At 43.9% G+C, this 21,217-nt stretch overlaps 1 protein-coding gene across 5 annotated transcripts in view; it reads right to left on the bottom strand.

The window, feature by feature from the left end:
• The window catches only part of LOC118229876 (FERM, ARHGEF and pleckstrin domain-containing protein 2-like), a 46,483-nt gene extending 29,810 nt beyond the window's left edge, over window positions 1-16,673 (bottom strand). For 3 of the 5 annotated variants that reach the window (XM_035422348.1, XM_035422351.1, XM_035422352.1), the window contains exons 1-2: window positions 16,597-16,673; window positions 13,040-13,256 (exon numbers count right to left, since the gene is read on the bottom strand). In XM_035422348.1, coding sequence (XP_035278239.1) covers window positions 13,040-13,231 — 192 coding nt within the window. In that variant the 5' untranslated portion in view covers window positions 13,232-13,256; window positions 16,597-16,673. Of the gene's footprint in view, window positions 1-13,039; window positions 13,257-15,983; window positions 16,084-16,263; window positions 16,286-16,596 lie in introns of those variants that run through there. The other 2 variants (XM_035422350.1, XM_035422349.1) reach the window with 2 other exon arrangements.
• Window positions 16,674-21,217: the final 4,544 nt, after the last annotated feature.

The following is a 21,217-nucleotide window of genomic DNA, read 5'->3' as shown; positions in this document are numbered from 1 at the left end:
AAATCCCGTTTACGAGGGCAGAGACTAGAAAACCGATGCAGAAAAGCAGCGAACGCTGGAGAACCAAACTCCGCGGCTTCCTAGCGGAAGCGAACGGCAGCGCAGCGCCATGCCGCGACGAGCCAAAACTCCAAAACCCTTTCGGTCGCGCAGCCGAACGGTTAGTTAGCTCATACCAAACCGCATCAGTTTATTTCAGCGCTCTCGTTTCGCAAGGGAGGGCCTGGTTAATTTACGACGGCGCGGAGCGCGAGGCCGAGCGCGTCTGCGGAAACGATTCCGCATTCGTTTACACGCACCTCTCTCAGCCTGGAGCGTGGAAAAAAAAAAGGGGGGGGGGGGGGCGGGGAAGGGGGAGGGGGGGTGGGGAAGGATGCAGACGCAATCTACCGCCGGCCAAAGTTTCTCTGCTGTGACTCGAGCGGTTTTACAGCCGCTCGAGTCGGTCATGCGGAAGTTCCAGTTTAAGATTTACCTGCCCCTTCAGGATAAATCCTTAACGCCCTGGAATAACAGTTTTTGCGGACAAAACGAACGCCGCGGGGCGTTCCGTCGGGGGGTGAGGGAGGCGTGCGACGCGCTCAAGGACAAAAGGCGGCGCTACAGCCTCGGTGGAATCGCGCTGAATCGACAACGCCACTTGGACCGCGTCTCTGGAAAACAGCCTTGGGCTGTGCCGTGTTGAGGCTTGCGCTGAGCACAGCGCACGGAGCCACGTCCCACACGGGGCTTGCTAATGAGACAACGCGGACGTGTCCACGCACACGCACAGCAGGGCACGTAACATTTCAAGCTGGCTGCCTCGCAGATTTTATGGTCTACCTTGGAGAAATTCCAAAAATATGGGCGAACGGGGCAACCATAGAAGAATTTATTCACGTTTTATCAATGAGTGCATTTTTGTCTAACATGCTGATTTTTTCCACCCGACACAGTGGCACGATAGGTCTTGGCAGTGGTAGACTGCAAAGGTAAGAGTCGAATATTACAAGAAGTTGGACAGTTTCTTCACAGTAACAGATACCACTAAGTACCACTAAGACTGGAGGGTGGAAAATTGCTGGACCACATACATTAAATCCACAGAAACTACAAAAAGATGATTAGGCAGTTCTACAAAGTTTATAAAAAATGAAGTGTGAAATGTTAACCTTTTTTAGGTGAATTTGATACAATACAGATACAATATCTAACTCCCTTAGTCTGTTACGGGTCTAATTTGATCAGTGGAGCTCCAAACCTTATGGGTCAGTACGGGAAGATCACAGGTGGCAGCCAAGGCTGAACAATGGACAACAGACCAGATGAGCACTGACCCACGCCAACTTACCGCCTTAGCCTGTTTTTGAGCCAGGAAAAACCCTGCACACATGCACACATTTCTCCGTAATACAACTGGATATTACAAAAAATGTGCCAAGAATTCCTGCACTCCACAGATTCTGCAATACCGAAGTCTGTGAAACGGTAAAAGTAACTGCATTGACAATGGCAGAAAAACTCAGATATACGACACATGATGCTCGCGAATGCAAACGCTTTACCTCAAAAAAAAAACTAAAGCTGTAACATGCAATAATCAAGTTATTTTATTTCTGTATTAAAATGAGACCATTTACTTGCCACAGGGATCATCTGTAAGTACATGCACACAAACTGATAATAATGGAGTTATGAAGTCTTATAATCCCGATGGCAAACGTTGTGCAAACAAAAGTAAAAGATCATAGCATGAAGCCACATTTGATAACACAATACTGGTATAGCCTAAACTTAAAGGGTGAAAATTTTTGGTCCTGCATTACTACACTTCACTGAAGGAAGGCATCAATGGGCCCAATAATGCAAAAAAAACAAACAAACAAACAACAATAACAATAATTTGGAAGAACCCCAAAGGGAGTCGCTGAAATTGACCCCGTGGCTTTCACGTCGGTCGTGCTTGAGAATCGTGCGGGACTCAGACTGATGTGTTGTCGTTTGGGCGCAGTCCGCGAGCTCGGCGAGTTGCTTCGCAGACGAAACAAAGGCTTCCTCTGAAGACTGCCGTGCTGGGCCCTGTTCCCTGCCAGCAGACAGCCCTGACAGGGCCTGTCCCCGCTCCTGCACACGAGGAAGCCCCGGCTCAGGGGTGGGGGCCATTAACACCGGGGTCCGTTTAAAGATGAAGAGGAAGAAACGACAGGGTAAGCAGAGCGGCGTGTGGGTATCCCGGTCGGGAATCAGATACCTTACAGGTTTTCGTGGTTCGATACCTTTTCCGATGTGGTTGGTTAAATAAACGCGCGGATTCCCAGGAAAGCTGTAGCAGATAACAGCGAGCGCTAATCTGGTTCAGGGGCTGGGGTTTACCCACCCCAATCTGCCGTCAGTTCGGCATCAACATGAGGTTGAACACCAGGATTTGGCCAATATCCGGTAATACACCGGACCGTGCTGCATTAAAAAATTTTTTAAAACAGATAAAAAAAAAAAAAAATAAAAAATAAAAAAAAAACTGTGCTACTTCAATAACGTCCTAACTTTTAGTGCACCGTTTTTGGAGTGCATGCATCAATAAACATTCCTTTGAACAGCCTCTCTTCACAAAGCACTGCTACCATTTTGCGAAAATAACATCAATACATCAAGAAAGTGACATTGTGGAATAAAATTACAATGAATATGTTACAAGTCATCTTACTGGCTAGCATTAGATAAGTTTAGTCTAGATTTACTTTAGTAAAGAAATAAGGTGGCAGCCTAAGATTTTGGTGCTAAAAAGCGTTGGAGTTTGTCGGTTTAACAAGACATTATGAAGCCCAAAAATTACAGCCAATCTGCTGACTGGTGATGTTAAGGGCTATGCTTTGAATCACTGCGTAAACTTCACCATCCTGAAGTTCACTGTCCCGCTCAGTTTGCACAACAGGAAAATGAACATTTAGAGCAAGTTTGAGAGTTTTGTCGTTTGTTCCAACGACACTGGGAACATTGTGACCAGTGCATTGGACCGCTGGCACCCCGCTGATATAGGGAGTTTCTACAGAAACAGTGCTACGCGGCAAATGCAATATGTAATTTGCACCAATAAAACAGTCAAATATGTTAAGATGGCAGCTAAAAATATGAGTTAGCTATATGAATGGATTTTGGTCAGGAAAACTGATGTAGCCAAAAAGACGCAAACCAGTAGCTACAGTATATAACAGGAAATGGAATATGTGTTCTTTGTCGGGGGAATCTGTGCCAGGAGATGCGCAGAGAGCCAAGTTCCATGAAGAGGAACAGAATGAGAAGCGACATGTTGCCGATCAGTCGCACCATAAGACTGTTGCACACAAATTAGACTAACATATCAATGCCCGCATTGTCTAAAACCTGTTTCACCACAGCAAGAGCAAAACTTATTTTGAATTTATGAATGCTGAAATTACAAACATTGTAATATGCCCACATTTTTCAGTTGTTACTATAAAAATGGTAGAAAGAGATGACACGGACAGACAGAGACAACAACAGAGAGAAAGGGAGGGAGCCACACACACACACACACACACACACACACACACGCACAAACGTGTGCACACACACACGGACACAAGATTATATACTGGTGCCACGTCAGAATTAGTATCCATAAGAAGGATGTTTGCCGCCACAAGACCTCAACTAAATACAAAATGGGGAAACCCTCACAGTAACTGCATTGATTGCATTTCCTGATTACTCCAGCTCCTAGTTTCACGGTGGGCTAGAGACGCCGCGTCTGATAAAGATGCGATTTAAGAGCGGGGGAGGGGTGAAAATGCCCGCTGCCGAAATCCGTCTGGCAGGCCACGAGTGGGAACTGGCCCAGCGAGCTGCAGCCCGATTACACTGTCCAATACTGACTCTAAGATCCCTGTCATTTGACATTCATATATTCATACATTCATACAATTCTTACACATGCATCCAGGCCACATATGTGGTGTGGTTCAGAAGCACTCTTGCACAGTCACGGGCCTCATGTGCTGGCCCAATTCGTCTTAACGCTGTGAATAATTACCGCCACGCACAAACAAACAGACCATTGTCAAAAAAGCAATTATCACAGATGCCACAAATTCATCTGCGCAGATCAAGTTATTTAAGATTCTAATTTATTCCACCGTCTTAAGCTGCTTCTGCATTCTCCGATCACAAGTCTTTAAGATGGCGTGCTTCTCTTTATCCAAGGCAAGCCTTGGAAAAAAAGCTCTACTGTAAAACTACACAGGGCTGAATTCCCAGTGCGACGGAGTTCTAAATAGATTTAAAGCGCACAATTATGACTAATTCTTGGATGTTCAGACCACACGAGAACATACAATTATATACAGCAGACTCAAAACGCGCACAAAAATAACACATCTTTTTGCTTACTTAACATTTAAAGCAGGAGCCTGCGGAGAATCCTGGCAAACTGAGGTAGCTTACAACGATGGGCCTTACTGATTTCTCATTACACTCAGAGCCAAATTCACAACGAGTTGGCCAACACACCACAATGCTTATCGCCCCCATTAGATGCTATTTTCGGAAAAAGCAGGGCTTTTTCAAGGATGGAAACTCTATAAAGTCAAGTACAACTGCAATAAAGAAACAGAAAGGAAACGATTTTACAAGCTTGACAAATATGTTCCTCATATTAATTCTCTAGGTGCTGAAGCTCAAGTACAGATCCAGAAGTTCAGAAAACTGGCCAGCACGCACTCGGAATCTTCCAGGCTGACTGACTTCATGCTTTTCAAACAGAAGTCTCAACAAAAACCTTAAATATGTTCCGGCACTTTGCGCACACAGATACTCGTGCGGGAACTTCAGAGCGCTGGCCAGTCTTCTGAAGTTTTAAAATACGATAAAAAAGCACCTGATAAAACCACGTGGCCCTCTACCAAATAAATACTGTAATGGTATCAACAAATCACCAGCAAGCCTGACCACTGAGCAATTCAGGTCAACTGCCCACTGCTTGAGAGAACAGATTTTAAAAGTATGTTATGTTCAGACTCAAGGTCTCTCTCCACAGGGGGTTGGGAGTTTAAGGGGGCAACTCTTTAAAATTCCTTGGCAAAACTTCCTGTGGCCTTTTGCAGCAAACAGCCCTGCTAACCCCCCACCCCCCACCCCCCCCTCCAACTGCACTCCCCAACACAACAGAGCTTTTAACACCACAGCCCTGGTCTCCGAACCCCCCAATAGCTGTCAATCATCCGTTTATGTGCAGCTTTGGAAAAGCTCCTGCCTCAGGCCTGGCCCCCGGGCCCCTCCCCTCTTTCTCACAGAACCTCAACCCCACCCCCCATCCCCTCCTCTACCCGCCTTCACAAATCAGGGAGCGAGGGCTGGCTGGGGCTTGCTTGTTCTAGATCAAAGGGGCCTGTGTTCTCAAGGCTGTTCCTTCCACCCAGACACCACAAGGCTAGGATTCCCCCCCACCTCCGCGGGGTAGGCCTGTCGCCGGCAGGCATGCGCTTGTGAGCAGGGCTTTTCCGCCACCCATTACCTCATGCACTGTTCATTTTGGGAAGGGGCTCCATCTGGGTGCAACGCTCCCTCACATCAGTGTCCAGCGACTGTCCGTCACTCCTGGGTCGCCCTCCACTGTGCTTTCAGACACAAGGTCGTAATTACAGCCGTGGAACTGAAGCCCAAGAAGCGCGTCACGCAGAAGGACACACTGCAAAGACGCAGAACGCTTAAACCGAAGGCGAGCCCTCAAAACGACCTGACAGGGGAACACAGGGCAAAGCAACAACGAGGTCCACTGCACTCGCTCACTCGAAGCTCCAAAGCAAACTGGACTGAAAGATGAACCATGAAAGGAGAATAAATTATTGTATTACCACACATTTGCGAAATATCAAGTCAAGTCATGTAGAACTTTATTTAGTAGAACTAAATATGTAGCATAAACGAATCAAAGGCAGCGGAGCGTCCACAGCAAAAGAAGAGTCATGGGGTTGCGGTCACCCCGCTCGGGAAATGAAAACAAAAGCATCTTCATGCCAAGCGTCAACAGTTTCGCAAGCAGGGAACTGCAGACCACTCAACGGCAGACAACGGCAAAGCGACGTCTTTGTCTCCCCCGCCTAAATGGTTCGGTTTGCCAAGGCTGAGCTTGGGCTTTCAAAGGAATCCGTCGCCAGGAACATCAATAACCTCAGAGCGGTTCTTGGAAAGCGGCGATAAGTGGTGATTTCTTAGCACCGTTTTCCAGACAAAAACATGAATTACGCTTCCCCGGTCGCAAAACAATGCGGCGACACCGTGACGTTAATCTGAGGCAGAGCTGGAGGCTCATGGGACTGTGTATCCACCGCTTTCAATCTCTCAGCTATGTGTGAAAGGGGGGCAGACTTTTCACAAGTCTAGGAGGAAAAAGTAAAAAAAAAAAAAAAAAAAAAGCTGGAATCTCTACCGTTGACTGCAGCACATCTCATTCAACCCGATTAGGCCTAATGCTCAAACCAGAAGACCCGGTTTGAAAATTACAAGCAGAGAGCTGAAAAATACTTAAGAATAACTACTACTATTGGGGGAAAAGAAAGAAATCTTGTAAATAACTTAATGAAAGTGGCTGGAAAAGCATTCAGCGGCGGGGCCTGGCATTTAGTGCACGGCAACCTCCCCGAGTCCACAGTAGCCGAGCCCAGAGACCATGTTCTCCGTTACAGCTCCTCACGGTGAATTACTGCTGACAGAGGCCACGGCATTGGCCAATCGGTCTCCGTGGGAGCCGCGTTGGACGCCGTCCTGGACTTGGCACGGCCGGGGCCAGCTTGATTAAGGGATTCGCATCCTCTCCTTTGTTGGGAGGCGGGAGGATCGTGCACAGCCTCAGTGGCTGGAGTTTATTCAAGGCTGGCCAAGGTCCATCCCCCCCCCCCAAAAAAACACAAAAAAAAATAACTAGATGGCCTTCCAACCTCTCCTGCTGACAGTGCAGGCCTTCGAGCCATTTGGGTCATGGCATTTCTCTGCCTTTTTTTTCCCTAAAAAGGAAACGATTCACGCCCGTCTTTTCAACGTTTTTACATGCTTGGGAGGTTTAAAGACTAGCGGCCCTTCGTCCACGACACCACCTTTCTCTTCTGCAGGTATTCGAAATATGGGCCCGGCCTCTCGCTCAAACTTTTACGCATTAAAGACGGGGATCTCGCTTCAAACGACGAGATTAAGTTCACGTTGGCAAAGAAAAGATTACGGCTCCACTGGCGAGAATAGCAATATCCGCGACCGTGTTGCCCTCAATACGTTTGCCCGGCAGCTGTTGAGGGGAAGGGACGTCATTACAGCAACAGCTGCAGGAGGAGGATTTAGGTCGTAACACAGTTTCTTTGGCGTTTTTGCGGCGTTTTCTGAAAACCTGGCGTGAAACGAATGATGAAAGGCAGACGGTACCGGGGCCACACAAGGGTGTGAACGCAAAGGCCTTTAAATAAATGATAACTCAGCAATCGTCTGTGCTTGACAACAGGGCCCAGACGGCATTCGATGTTCTCGCCTTTTGACGGGTGGATATCCTGCCTGTAGAAGCAGTTTCCTTATTGCTTCCTGTTGGCTTGTTCAGGAGGTCCAATGGAAAGTTACACCAATGGGATGTCTGTCCACAGCGACGAGGGCTGAATGTAATTTAAGGACATCTCCCTAATGAAGGGGAAATGTCTATTTCAATAACCCAATCTCATCCATTTTCCTCAATTTTAAATGATAGGCTATATAAAACAAAAGGAAACATTTATATAGCACGAACAAGACATCCTGGCCTGGTTTTTTTCCGCTTTTCAGTGATAGCAATGTTGTATGTGTTGTTATATCATTTACAGTATCGTAGAGGTTGCTTAGACAAAATCAGGTGAAAGGAATCAATCTCAAAAACTAAGGAATTGTCACATAGCAATAGGAAGAGCACATATCCAAAGGGCAAAAAAAACCATGGGAAATCTGACTGAGATTGGGGGGGGGGGGGGGCTGGAAAATGATTCCTTGACCTCAGGAAAAGGGAGTGAGAAACACTCCCTTTGTAGAGCACAAACCCAACTGTGCAACAAATGAAGCCCATTTGAAATGGCTATATACAGTATTTAAACATTATACTCATCTGGTCACAAGCAGTTTTCTTATTGTCTATGGTTATACAGGCCATAACGGAAACTGAAAACATGTAGTGTAAGAAGGTGGACAAAGGTAGCCTGTCAAAATGAAACACTGCATGGTAATATACAAACTTTGATGGATCAATACTGAACTGCTATTTAGAGTGCGACCCACATGCATCTGCATCAATAAGAACTGTATTGTAACAAATGTTACATTACAGAAGTGGAGTGCTTTCAAATGAATGGTATAAGCAATAACATTCAACTTTTATAGTATATATGCCATCCTACCTCGCATTTATCACTATCACAATTGCAGTAAAACAGATGACTGCTTACTATTCTAGTACCCGTTTGCCCACAATTAAAGTACCTATTTTTCATTTCATTTAATAAGTGACTTTGCATTAAAGGAGTTAATGCATTTCAGCCTTTTCAGGTAACCACTTCGATTTCAGGATGAATTATATTCTTGTTCCCTTTTACATACTGCAGAGAATGCCTTTTACATTTCAAACAAGATAGCACTTCAAGTCACAGGTCAGTTTGTAAGGACACCCTTTAGTTGACACATTAAGCCCTGGATTGAATGAAAGTACAGACCTAGCTATGTGTTGTGCCTTTGAAGGATTTGTCCTACATTCATAAAAACCCTTTGCACAGCTGTATATATATATTTTTTTTTTACACAAAAAAAGCTTGCCCCTGGTTCAGCATAGCTCACCACAGCTTTCAGGGTCCACAACTAACTAGGAGGAAGAGAGAGTAATTGGAAAGCATCCAAAAAGAATACATTCATTATCAGGGTTTGTTATATAAACATCACACAATATGCATTTAAAACTGCAGTGTAAAATAAACTTAGGCTTTTAGGAGGCCATTTAACAGATGCTTGAATTGGCCAACCACACATTTCTGAGGGTCAACAAACACTGGGTACCACACAGGCAGATTGCAAACACCATCAAGCTACTTCAGGTCAAGTCCACTGAGTTCCTTCCAGCACCTTACCCTGGATCACAGCAACAAAAAAAAGAGAACAGAAGAGATTACCCCGCCAGACACCGTTTATTTTCATATAAATAGCGTGTGATACACTATCCAATAAAAGAACAAAATGTTTAATGTCCGCTTGCCAAATATCTGCCGCACTAATCACAAGCAGTCTTTAATGGGCCAGGAATTAAGACTCCCCCCGTCGTGACCCGGTCAGGGGAGAGCAGCTGAGCTTAGTTTGCTGAAGAAAATTCTCAGGGCTGGACACCCCTCAGAAAAGGGGATTCGGCACACTCTCAGACAGGGCACGAGGAGTTTTGCATTCCTCTCGTATTAAATCATGACGTTCGCTGCCGGTCGTCAGTTGTTTACTTATGACAAACCGGGAACTACGCAAAGTAGGTGATTCGATATTTTCTGCAGAACCGTCTGAAAAGCTTTCCGAAATCGACTCGGAAAAGCTGAGGTAGACTGCGTCAAAAAATAATGGACGCTTTGGCATCATACACTCGACAGCCAAAACACTAGCAATTCTCTTCTTCATCCAAAAATGAATTCAAATACTACTCAGGGGGAAACCTGTTGTTCAAATGAAAGCGCAGGTCACCAAGACAGAAGGTCCTCCCTATTTCACTTTCTATACATTTCTGCCCCTTACACTGTATAACTGAAGGGAGGGTAATCACATTCCTCCTGGTGTGGCCCTTGCAACTGAGTTTTTTTTTTTTTTTTTTTTTTTTAAACTCTGAGGAAGACATTGTATACGTTGAAACATCAGTCCCACACTGTTCATTAAAACAGTGTCTTTTGCTCTGAGAAACGTGTGCTCCAGTGTTCCTTATTTTGGGCCAGTCCCCATGAAGTGTCCAGGTAAGGAGTTTTTTTTTTTACCCCAGTTGGGCTGACCCCTATCCAGTCCTCTTTTATTTAGCTGGCTTAGAAGCGCGTTGGGCACCTTCTTTAATGGAAGACCCTCCCTCAGATCCCATGCGCTCAGCAGATCAACCCATACAAACCTGAGCGCCTCCAAAGCCAACCCGTGCGCCAGACCGCTGAACACAGTCAGCTACTAAATCTGCCCCTCTTACAGGGAAGCAGTTAGCGGAGGCGGACGTCCCGTGACCGCGCGCCCAGAGCGCAAATGTATTTCGGTCGCTCTGCGCCTCTGAAGTGGCATCGGTTTAGCCGAGGGGTTAATTTAACCGGGCCGGGGCGGCGAGGAGGTCGGGGCTCGACGAGCGAGAGAGCGAGGGCTGCGCGGGCGCGGGATCCGTCAGCCCGCCAACGACAGGCCCCCCCCCCGAGGCCCGAGGAGCCGCCGGCCCCGCCCACCGCAGCAACAGACCGCCGAGGCTGGCCAGGCCCGTCCGGCTGCCAGCTCGGCCCGCGTCGGCCGCGCGCTGCGTAAACAACCCGCGGGGCTATAAAAAGCTCCTTCCCCTGACATTTGATCGAAGGGCAGCGCCAGAGAGCAGGAATCGATGTCGTCTGCCTGGCTGGCCTGCGGCGGTCGGCAGCGACGAGAGAGGGGGGCAGGGATCAAACGAGAATTTGAAAAAGGGGGAATAAACAAACACACAAACATCTCTCAATGAACTACAGCTGGTTTCAGCGGAAACTAAATAACCCCAATGCACAAATCCCTCATATCCCATGTTAAAAACTGCATTTCATGCATGAAGTTCCAGAATGTTCTGAGGGGTGGCTGGCTAATGTGAAGATACCAGAATAAAAGCTGCAGTTACACAATAAACTTTGTACTCAAACACATGGACTGGGGATCATTCGAAGAAGATAAATAATAGGCTAATAAATAATTGCTCAGTGGAATTAGACGCCCACTCAATTTCCTATTTTGCCTTTTCATGGAATATGTACAAAAACAAATGAACGCATTCCACAAATTCACTGCACTTTAAAGCATGATTTAAGAAAGAAGAAAAACAAACTTAAATTGATTGCAACACATTCTATTCCGGGAACAACAAATGCATGAATAAATACCCTGAACAGGCAAGTATTTCTACAGGAATGTGTACATTTTTCCGCAAGGAAGAGGAGCCCGTTTACTTGAGAAAAGAGGGCCCTGTAGGGCAAGTCAACAAGAACGCCTCAACAAGAAAGCCAGAAGGACTCCTATGAGACGGAGCAGAGTGCATTTTACTCCAAATGCTAAGTAAACCTCTACCGTTGGAAAAACGCGGCTCCTTGAATTCGGCCAACCTCATGATGTTGGAGGAAACATTTGCATACACACTGAAAGTTACACCCTTTCATTAACAAAGTACACGGTCCGTGTTCCGCCTCTTCTGCTGTGTCTACATTCGGGTGACTCACGTTCCCACAGCCGTCATTCCCTCTACCTGTGCGCAAGGACCTGTCTGGGCGTCCGTGCGAAAAACAGATGTGGCCCAACTGATGTAAGCGAGCGTGTGGATATTCAGACGGCTCCGTCTCTCTCTCTCTCTCTCTCTCTCTCTCTCTCTTTTTCAGGCATGCCGGGGCGTTTTCGGCCTCTGGGTTTGTTTTCCCCCCGCTTGTCAATCAGCATGAAACCGAGCAAGCTGGATCCCAACTGCTGCATTTGCTGGGAACGTGTAAAAGAACAATAAACGCCGACTTCAAAGCAGGCGGGGAGGGGGCTCCGTGCTTCCTAAACCAGATGACACAACCACAGGGTAGGTGGGCCATCTGCTCAAGGCAAACAACGGCCCCAGACCTGCTGCTCCAACTGAGGGGTGGCTGAGGATATAGGAAGAGTTTTGCCAAGCTGGGACGTGAAGACCACCCCCACCCCCACCCCCACCCCATCTTAAACAATTTATAAGAGTTCCTTTTTCTGCACTGTATCAGGTGTTCAGCAGCCTCAAACTGAATATAATATTAAAGAAATGAATTCAAGAGCCATCCGATTTGCTTGAACTGAAAGAGTGTACCATGATTAGACTGAAGTGGACAAAATGTGCCAGACTATAAAAGCACTTAATGGCACTGTGTTACCAAACTGCCTGAAAACCACCCTTGCTCAAGACGACTGGCGTCCAAAACAGTACACCACCTAGTCTTCATTAAAAGAATCCAAGTGCTCCTGAGAACTACTTAACCCCAGGAAGGAAACCTGACAGAATCCAGCCAACAACCTGATGGACACAAGAAGACATACGTGGACATGCACTTTGAATTTGGCTCCAAACTATCAGAGGCGATGGACAGAAACCTTGATGCCTACGGATCTGTCCAACAGCCATCAAATTCAGCCCTGAAATGCCTCGAATGAGAGATGAAACCACATGCACACTTTCAGAGTTTTTTTTTATTTTTTATTTTTTTAACTCAGGCAATGATGCAGCCAGCTGACGTGTCAAGGCCACGTGTCAAGGCCCCCTGGCTCCCGGTGTCCTGCCAGCCTGACCGCCTGCCTCAGTAAGTAGTCTTCAAGGAGGATTTGAGCATCAAAGCCAGATCGACATGGCAGCTGTCCCTTCATAAACACGCAAACCCAGCCCACCGGAGACTTAGCGCAACAAGAGCTGCTCCCTCAGGGCATAGCAGACATTTGCAATCATACTTAAAGGTTAGTATTACTTTAACATTAAAAACAAAAAAAGAAAGGTTAGTCTTTTTAAAACGGCACAATTCAGCTGGGTGTTCTAGTGAAGTGTACCACACAGGTTTCAAAACCCCTCAATTGTACATTTAGTCCAGGGACATTGAAAGAGAGCCATATCAGTTTCTTTATATCACCCCAACGTTACTCTTATGCAATTAACCAACTCATTTACATTATTTGACGCTTCATCTGTATTTCATCATAAGCTTAGGACAGACAGCTGAAGACTACTGTTGTGCTCCTACGCAAAATGTTTGATTGGAGCACCCCAACCCTGATTTAGGCGCCCACTGGAATGCAGACAGCGCGGGGACACGCATTTGCTCACCTCCAAGTCGTATACGTCCTGAGAGTCATCCAGCCCTTGCACTCGGACCTGCAGGCCCTTGTCCTGACCTTTGACCCCGGTGGCGTTGGGGCTCAGGCCCGGCTCCAGTGTGCTGATCCCGGCGTTGAACTGGGCGCCCAGGCGGGTCCCAGGGGTCTGCAGGACCCGGTAGGAGCCCTCAATCTCGCCCATTGCTCACCCACGGCCCGCCCTCACCCTGTGGACCCACACAGACGGGACAGTTCTCACCAAACGGGGAAGTTGGTAAACATCATGACTTCGCATTTTACAATAACACTGGTGTAACTCAAAAACCTTTCTCCAACAAGAAAGTTCTCACCCTCCTCTACATAATGCAAGCATTCCATAACTCAATAACTAATAAAGTTAAGCCATAATGCTGTCTTGGGAAGAAATTTAGATTTTTTATTCTTTCAAAGATAATGTTCCTGTAGGACACCAACGTTTTCAAAATCTTCAAGGTTGCCTTTACGGTATGAAATCACAAAATTCATATTCAATTTGTTTTTTTTAATATAAAGTTGAAAAAAAAAAGGCATCTCCGTAAATGCACATTTGCCTAGTGATTTCCACACCATCCTGAAGTAGCATGAGAGATCTGGGAAAGACCTCAGATTTCTTGCCATAGTGCAAACAGAAATCATTCGGAAAGTCACTTCTAGCCATGTGAAAAGTAATTACATCACAGGCCACAGGGCAGCAGGTCTAAGGCGTTTCTGATAACAGGCATTGCAAAAATGCTGATATTTACATGTGAAAAAGCAAGATTTTGAGATACCATTATCTTTACATCGGGAAAGTGTGCACTAACTAAATTTGAACTTGTGGATAAAGGTAAGATAACTCCAGGCTACTCTTCGTTCTTCAAATTCCAAGTTTAAATTCAAGGTATACAGACAATGCAAAGATCTGACCATTAAGTGCATCTTGAGACAGATTTAGCCCGACCTCTTGTGTAACCTATACATTGAAATTCTATTTATTTTCCAGAACAGAACTTTTCGCAATTGTCTAATTTGAGAAGAGGACAGGCGATATACCAAACTTTTTCTACCAATGGAATATTCAGATAAATGATATACTTGTTAATCAAGAAAAATGTACTCATTTTGTGTGTATAGAAATGGCTGTTACGCAGCACTCATTGACGATGCCCTTGGGCATATATGCAGACAGAGGCGTGGAATGCGTTGTCACCAGAAATACCCCCAAGCTACAATTGGTGATAGGTGCTTACAGAAACGTAGCACTGGAATGTGCCTTTCACCAACACTGAATTCAGAGAAAGGCGGATTCAAAGACAAATATGACACCTTTCAAGGTAGTCACAACATTTCAATAAAAACGCTGAGTTTACAGAACACACAGCAGGGACATTGCTTTGACTGCTCCAGTTGTCTGTTACTTGTTTCTATTTAAACTGTTATGTAACCACTAAGACAAACCGAGTCTTCACCTTTATCTTATAAAATAACCTTGAGCCAATAGCAAGTGGCTATTTTCCAGTAGTAATTAAAGTGATTTCTTTGGGAAGATATGTGACAAAGCATGAGGAGGTGGGTCAACTGACAATTTATTGCAAACCCGTGTCCTCGTTTCTAAACTCCTCCATGGACACCTGCACACCAAAACGTAGACAATACCAAGTATCACACTAAAATCCAAATAATACAAAAAAATTACATATGTAAAAAAACCTGAACATTCTAGAAAACCAGTTAAATTACTTGATTTGGCAATTCGGTGGGGGAAAAAACAAACAGTTTTGATAAGACAGACGTTCGTGGCTTCAGCAAACTTCAGACTGCACACAATCGTAATAGGCGTGCAATAATTAGTTTGGCTCCAGTTAAACATTGTTTGCCATCGTATTATACAGGACAATGTTTCTAGAGCCACAAAACCATGTATGAAGAAACACATTATCTACACTTCTGCGAGAGTAGTTGTTAAAATTGTGTCGCCTGGTCGCCATTAAAAAGTTTTGTTTCAAGGATAGCCTTTATGTTTCCATACTTTTTCCATACATAAGTTACCCTGCATTTCAACGGTCTAACTAGAATGTCCCACTATTCTAAAAAAGGTTTGAAACGGAGCTTTAATCTGCTTTAATTACTTCCGCCTCTGCATTTTTGCGGCAAGTGGTTAGCTAGCTGGTGAAGTTTGAAACTAGTCCAACTGCACATCTGAAACAGTGTGTAGCAGCCAGCTCGGTCGAACTGAAGACGTGGAAGTCTCAATTGCTTCGCCTGAAATGGGCATTCATATCAGACCAAAAAACAGTATGTCCAAGTTTCAGAAAGGGTGTATTAAAATCTGAATTGAGCTGAACTGGAGCTTAACAATGCACATAGGCACTGCCGCGACCCAAAATGCCCTATGAAGCAACGTACAGTTGGAACTTGCACGCAACCACACTACCGTGCACCCACTTCAGTGCAATTGAAGTGAGAGTCTCAATAACATTATCAACATGTTTAGATAACCTAACGAATATTTACAAATACAAGCGAGAAAACAGTCTCAAGCCTAATTTAGGATAAAAAGAAAACCTAACTTTCATGCCAACGCTACATTGTCTGGTGTTGATCATTGGAATTTTAAATAACTATATAACGATAGTAAACGCGGTTTAGACAACAATAACAAAAGAACGGTAGTAACTTTGTTCCAATTTGATTCAAATACCTGAAAACAAAGCCAATGTAAGGATCTGCAAAACATGTAGCTAGTTAGCCAGCTACCACCCACTACTCTGAAGCACGTTGAGCACCAAGTGAATGTGCCAGACTGCCACTATTCAACAAGTAGCCTAACATTAGCCAGCTAGCCAGTCGACATGCTGAAATATTTGCACCGCTGATAATATTACACTATTTTCCATAGACAAGATGCACAATAGCTTATCTCTGCAAAAACTTACCGAAACGCTATAATTTACAGCATTTTCAAAGAAGCGCAACGCAATCACAGCGCCTCGGTCATGCAAACCTCGATTAAGCCTCAGCTGCCGTTATTGTATCTAGTGAGCCCTCAGTAAGTACGCACGACTGCACAAAATGTAAACTGGCAAAAGTTAACGTCAGCTAATCCGTAAAATAATTCAAAGTATGCACTGTTCAGCAAGCGATAATGAAGTAATGTGTAACTAGTTAGCTAAATAATTATCATGCATCAACTTTCCTTTAAAAAAGTTTCCATACCGTTTGGCGCTTGCGTTTAAATATCCAGCAAGATAACTAGCCAGGCAGCAAGCACCACTGTTGCATTTTTACGTGTTACCTTGAGGCTGTTTTCAAACAGTCATCGAAATAGCGACAGAGACAGGCACTGAAAAGTTAAACAAACACGAGCTAAATTGCTCGCTCACTAACGTTAGATGGTGCACAAAAGGTGTTTTATACACTTTTGACTTTCAATATAAACATCTGACTGGTTTGCTAAGTTGACTGTATTGTAACTGCATTCATTAACTAGTTTACAAATAACATTTCCAAACAATATTGATTAAATAACTAATAAATGATCACTCGTACCTGATTTTCTTGTTTTATTCCTGCAATACCCGAGCGACTCTTTCAGACGACCATCGCAAACATAGCGCTAGCTAGGCTGCAATCTAATTGGGCAAGACCAATTCCCTCTTCAATTACTATTGGTTCACATTACAACACATCCTCACGTGCGATTGGTGAATTGTGTTACCTGCAAGTCACTCTTGATTGGTTGAATGGGGTGTTAAAACGATTGGACAGTCCAAGATTAGTTTTACCTGGTGTTTTGATTTTGAAAAAAGTTTAATATATAAATTATCTGAATAGCATATACACTTTGGCTATTGTCAAAAGAAGTGATGCCTTTTCTCTTTTAAACTGAAATTTAAAGTTGAAGTAATTTACAAACGAATGACAAAGGTGGTCTGCATTTGACATGTGAAACAACATTAACTTTCCCAGACATATCATTCTGGTATTAATAAATTGATGTGTTACCATTATATATCAACATACAATAATGGCGCTGTAGTCTGTAAACTGGGTCCGGTCACATGCAGATCCTAAGTGATGTGTCCAGGCTCTGATGTGTCCGTCAAGTCCAGCTTCTATCCAACCTTGAGCTGGTAATTTTAACATGGCCGATTGGGGGTAGAACCTTGCTTTCCGAGGTGTAGCTAGAAAGGCCACTCCCTGTTGAGTCTCCTCGTCTCCAGTGTCACAGTCCTGCCCTCCACCCTCCTTTAGAGAGTTCAGCATTTCAGGCTGCAGCAACAAAGAGCCACTGTTCCAGCACACACCCTCACTCCCTACTCCCCAAAATAGCCCAGAGTACATACGGGACGGAAGAACATAAACACAGGGTTTCACCAAAGGGGGAAATTGGGAATTTATGGAATGAAATTGGGAAGCGGAGTAATCGCTGGCCACGCAAGCACATAATTCAGAGTTTGAGACACCATCAGATAACATCAGCAGATGTGTGGGCGATTATGGAACCGGTTCAATGACAGCCTAGTGCCATTGAATGAAAGCTCAGTGGAATCTGAGTTGTGTCAAGGATACTTATACGTTAATTTTTTTTTGTTAATGCTTGATGAGAACGCAAAAAAAAACGCAACATACTGCATTCAGAATTTGGCTCTATTTAACAAAAGTTGGTAGTTGAACCATAACCATAAATTTTTGTTCAGTACAAGGCATTTTTGCTTCCTCCTTTGCAAAAATGTCATTCTCGATAACTTAAATCCCCAAGGAATTTTGATTTAGCATGTAAAATGTGTAGTCTCAGGACTATACATCAAATATGATTGCAGGCATTTTTTGAATACACTCTTGTCCAGAGCGTCTTATGCAAGTTACACAACCAGTTATACAGCTGGATATACAGTGAAACAATGCAGGTTAAGTACCTCGCTCAAGGGTACAATGGCAGTGTCCTACTGGGGAATCAAACCTGCAACCTTCAGGTTACAAGCTCAACTCTTTACCCATTATACTACACTGCCACTATATCCGTTGACACCTACAAACGATAAGACACAAATCCTTTTTGGAACATCCTCATAAAATGTCTGGTATTACACCAACAGTGTGGCAACACTAGAGTTCATTGTAGTGCAATATCAGCTGAGAGGTCACAATGTCTAGATAAGACATAGCACATTTGCAGGTGCTAGTCTAGATAAGGATGTGATCCAAGTTCAGTGTGTGTGTTTCCACATACTCTTTCAAATAAGCCTGACTGAGATTAATTAGAACTGCATTGCATAAACTGTCATGGCTACAGCTCATTATTGAATCAGTCACTAAATATAGAGTGTTCATATTGTGTGCGCTGTCCTTTTGCATGAGAATATGATCCAGGTTCAGAGGTAATTTGAACTTTAATCCAATAAAGAACTTTAATCCAGTACTCTAATTAAATTGACCAAAAACCAGGGCCAGCCTGGTCCACGATGCCTGGTTTTGCCTGTACCTGCCCTGTCACTGTGTAATAATTACTGCCTGAAATCCTGGAATTAGATTGACATTTCAGTTCAGACCATCACTACTCCTTGCCTCTGTCCTGATAAGCCTATCCTCAGTAGCTATTGGAGTTCCATTTTCTGAATATTCTCCCAGCTGTAGGATCACTTGTACGGGCTTCAGGGCAGAACAGTAGTCTGAGGCAAGCTCAGCGATTCCGCTCCTCAATGCTGCACGCTTTGCTGATAAAATTAATTTGGCTTTTATGCCCTCTAGTGGCCAAAGTCTATAACAGATACAAAATTAGAGTCCGGCTGCTTTGTTCCTTGAGTATTTGGATTTATGATCATTCACAGCAGAGGGAAAATATATTAGCACTTCATAAAAACGGTCAAAATATAAACATACTTTCCAAATCCACCGTGAACGTCGAGCTGGAAGAGATAATTCCCAAATGAAGACTGGAGTTAACAATTTCAACTTCACTAAAATGCTAGCTATACCTCGTCTTGAGGTTGACTTTCGCAAAGTGGATGTGGGACCTAATTATATTTTATTCTGACAGCACATATATAATAGAGAGCACAGCAAACAGCTGGAAAAAAAACATTCAAAATCCATGGCAACAAAAGAGAAATATTTCTACGCTGTGTCACTTTTGCTGCTGCGCCTCTTCATTCCCAAACTGTTCCATAGCTCAGTATTCCCACCTGTCTCAACCCTCAGGATTGATAGGATTAAAAAAGGAAAACAAAGCTAAAATAAAAAGCTGTTGACAGAGAGACAGGCAGATAAATATGACAGAGATAGCACTGGAAGAAAACAGAACAGAGAGGTGATACAGACAGCACAGATCGTACAGTTGAAACCATTCGATGCTCAGCCGATGGTGAACTGGTGAGAGCTCTATGCTGTCAAACGGGGACACCTGAGGCATGGTACGGTGGGCTGGCCAGATATCTATGTGAAACAAAATTCCTGTGTTGCTCATGAGGATATGCCGCCCACTGAGGTAAGTTCATAGCATTTGTAGCACTTTTGTAAGATTGTAGGGCTGTCTCTGAAATGTTCCTTTCCCCATTGCCTTCCTTTACAGTACTATATGGTAAAATGTGCATGCTGTGTTCCACAAATTGTGAAGCATTGTTGTCGGCTATGCTGTTTGATATCAAGAGAATATTATTTTTCATCTCTTGTAATTTCCTTTGATTCATTCTGTCTAAAAAGCAGTATTTTGGAAATGTTTAGATGTTTTAGAAGCACTGACCTGCCAATTTGTACCATCTCATGCTCTTTTGGGTGGGCACATTCATAGTGCTATATTTTCCCCTCTGGGTGTCTAGGTTAAATGATCTCACATAACCTTCATTTGTGACATTGCAATATGTGAGTAGATATGTTTGTGCAAAAAGATGTTGACACAGTTTGAATTCTGTGATAACTATATAAAATAGAGTCAAGGCATTGACCATAGTGAGAAGGAAAACCACCATCAATATTTTCACACTCAATTTTCTCAGTAAATGACTGGTGTCTCAATATTACACCTTGGCCAGCTAGTTTATTTAGAAAAATAAAATAAAATAATTTTGATGCACAGTGCACTCCTTAAATCATTAGAGCCAGACAAATAGCTTGACATTTTGGGTGTGACTGTTGAAAGAGCCAGCTGATATACCTCTTCATAAAGTAATGGCTGAAACATCGATCTGTGGTGTAAAATGAATGTAATGGTGCCCAACTCTATAAGAATATAGAATTAATGTGTAGAAAAGTCTAAACCCTTTGAGGATCATTATTAAGTACATGCAACTCCACCCCTCCAACACCCCCTAAAGTAACTTGTGGACTAGTACCCAAAGAAGAAATTTTACATTTTTGTACTGAATTTGTGAAGAAAAAAAACACTGTATATATGTACCCCTTATAATTAGTGTTTTTGCCAATTTCAGCAATACCCAGTGCTAACAGGTGCTCAACATGAAGCATACAGCCATGCAATCTCCATTGACAAACACTGGCAGTAGTACGAGTCGTACTGAAAATCACAGTGACTTTCAACATGGCACTGTCATAGGATGCCTCCTTGCCAACAAATCAGTTTGTCAAAGATGCAGGCTTTTTGAAAATTCCAAGTATATCTAAAATTCCAATGGGGAAGTAGACCCTTCTCTTACAGAGGTCCTGTCTTACGGAATAATTTTCCAATGCATGTATGGGCATCAGACACACTCTCAATCTTTACTATAAGTACAGGCTCAGAACTTAACCTATTCAGTCAATCCTACTATTAAAGATGTCTGGGAGGGGTAAATCAGGACCATAGAGCTGTTATGTGAGCTCAGCTGACCGTGCTGTTTAGTCTGGAAGAGCAGGTATAGAGGGAGGTGGTTCTGGGACACAGAGCACTGATAAATGGACAAGTTGAATCATGGAGTTTAGGAAGGTAGATGCTAATGTCTGGACAGCAGAGTGGGCTGGGGCATGCTTGCAGTGTTGCCCATCAAGCCAGCAGCACCAGACGTTTACTTACATGGTCTTGTATTCCCACTACAGGAGTATATTCTACACATAATTAAAAACAAAAACTTATATACAGTAATGCCATTATGCTGAAAGATTGCAAAACGACCTTTTACGGACATAGAAAATGGATGAGAATAGATTCATCTGCAACAATCAAAACCAAGAGAAC

The sequence above is a fragment of the Anguilla anguilla genome, chromosome 6, assembly GCF_013347855.1.
Source record: "Anguilla anguilla isolate fAngAng1 chromosome 6, fAngAng1.pri, whole genome shotgun sequence".
Classification (NCBI taxonomy): domain Eukaryota; kingdom Metazoa; phylum Chordata; class Actinopteri; order Anguilliformes; family Anguillidae; genus Anguilla; species Anguilla anguilla.
The sequence above is the reverse complement of the archived record's forward strand: the minus strand, read 5'-3'. Positions and strand labels throughout refer to the sequence as shown.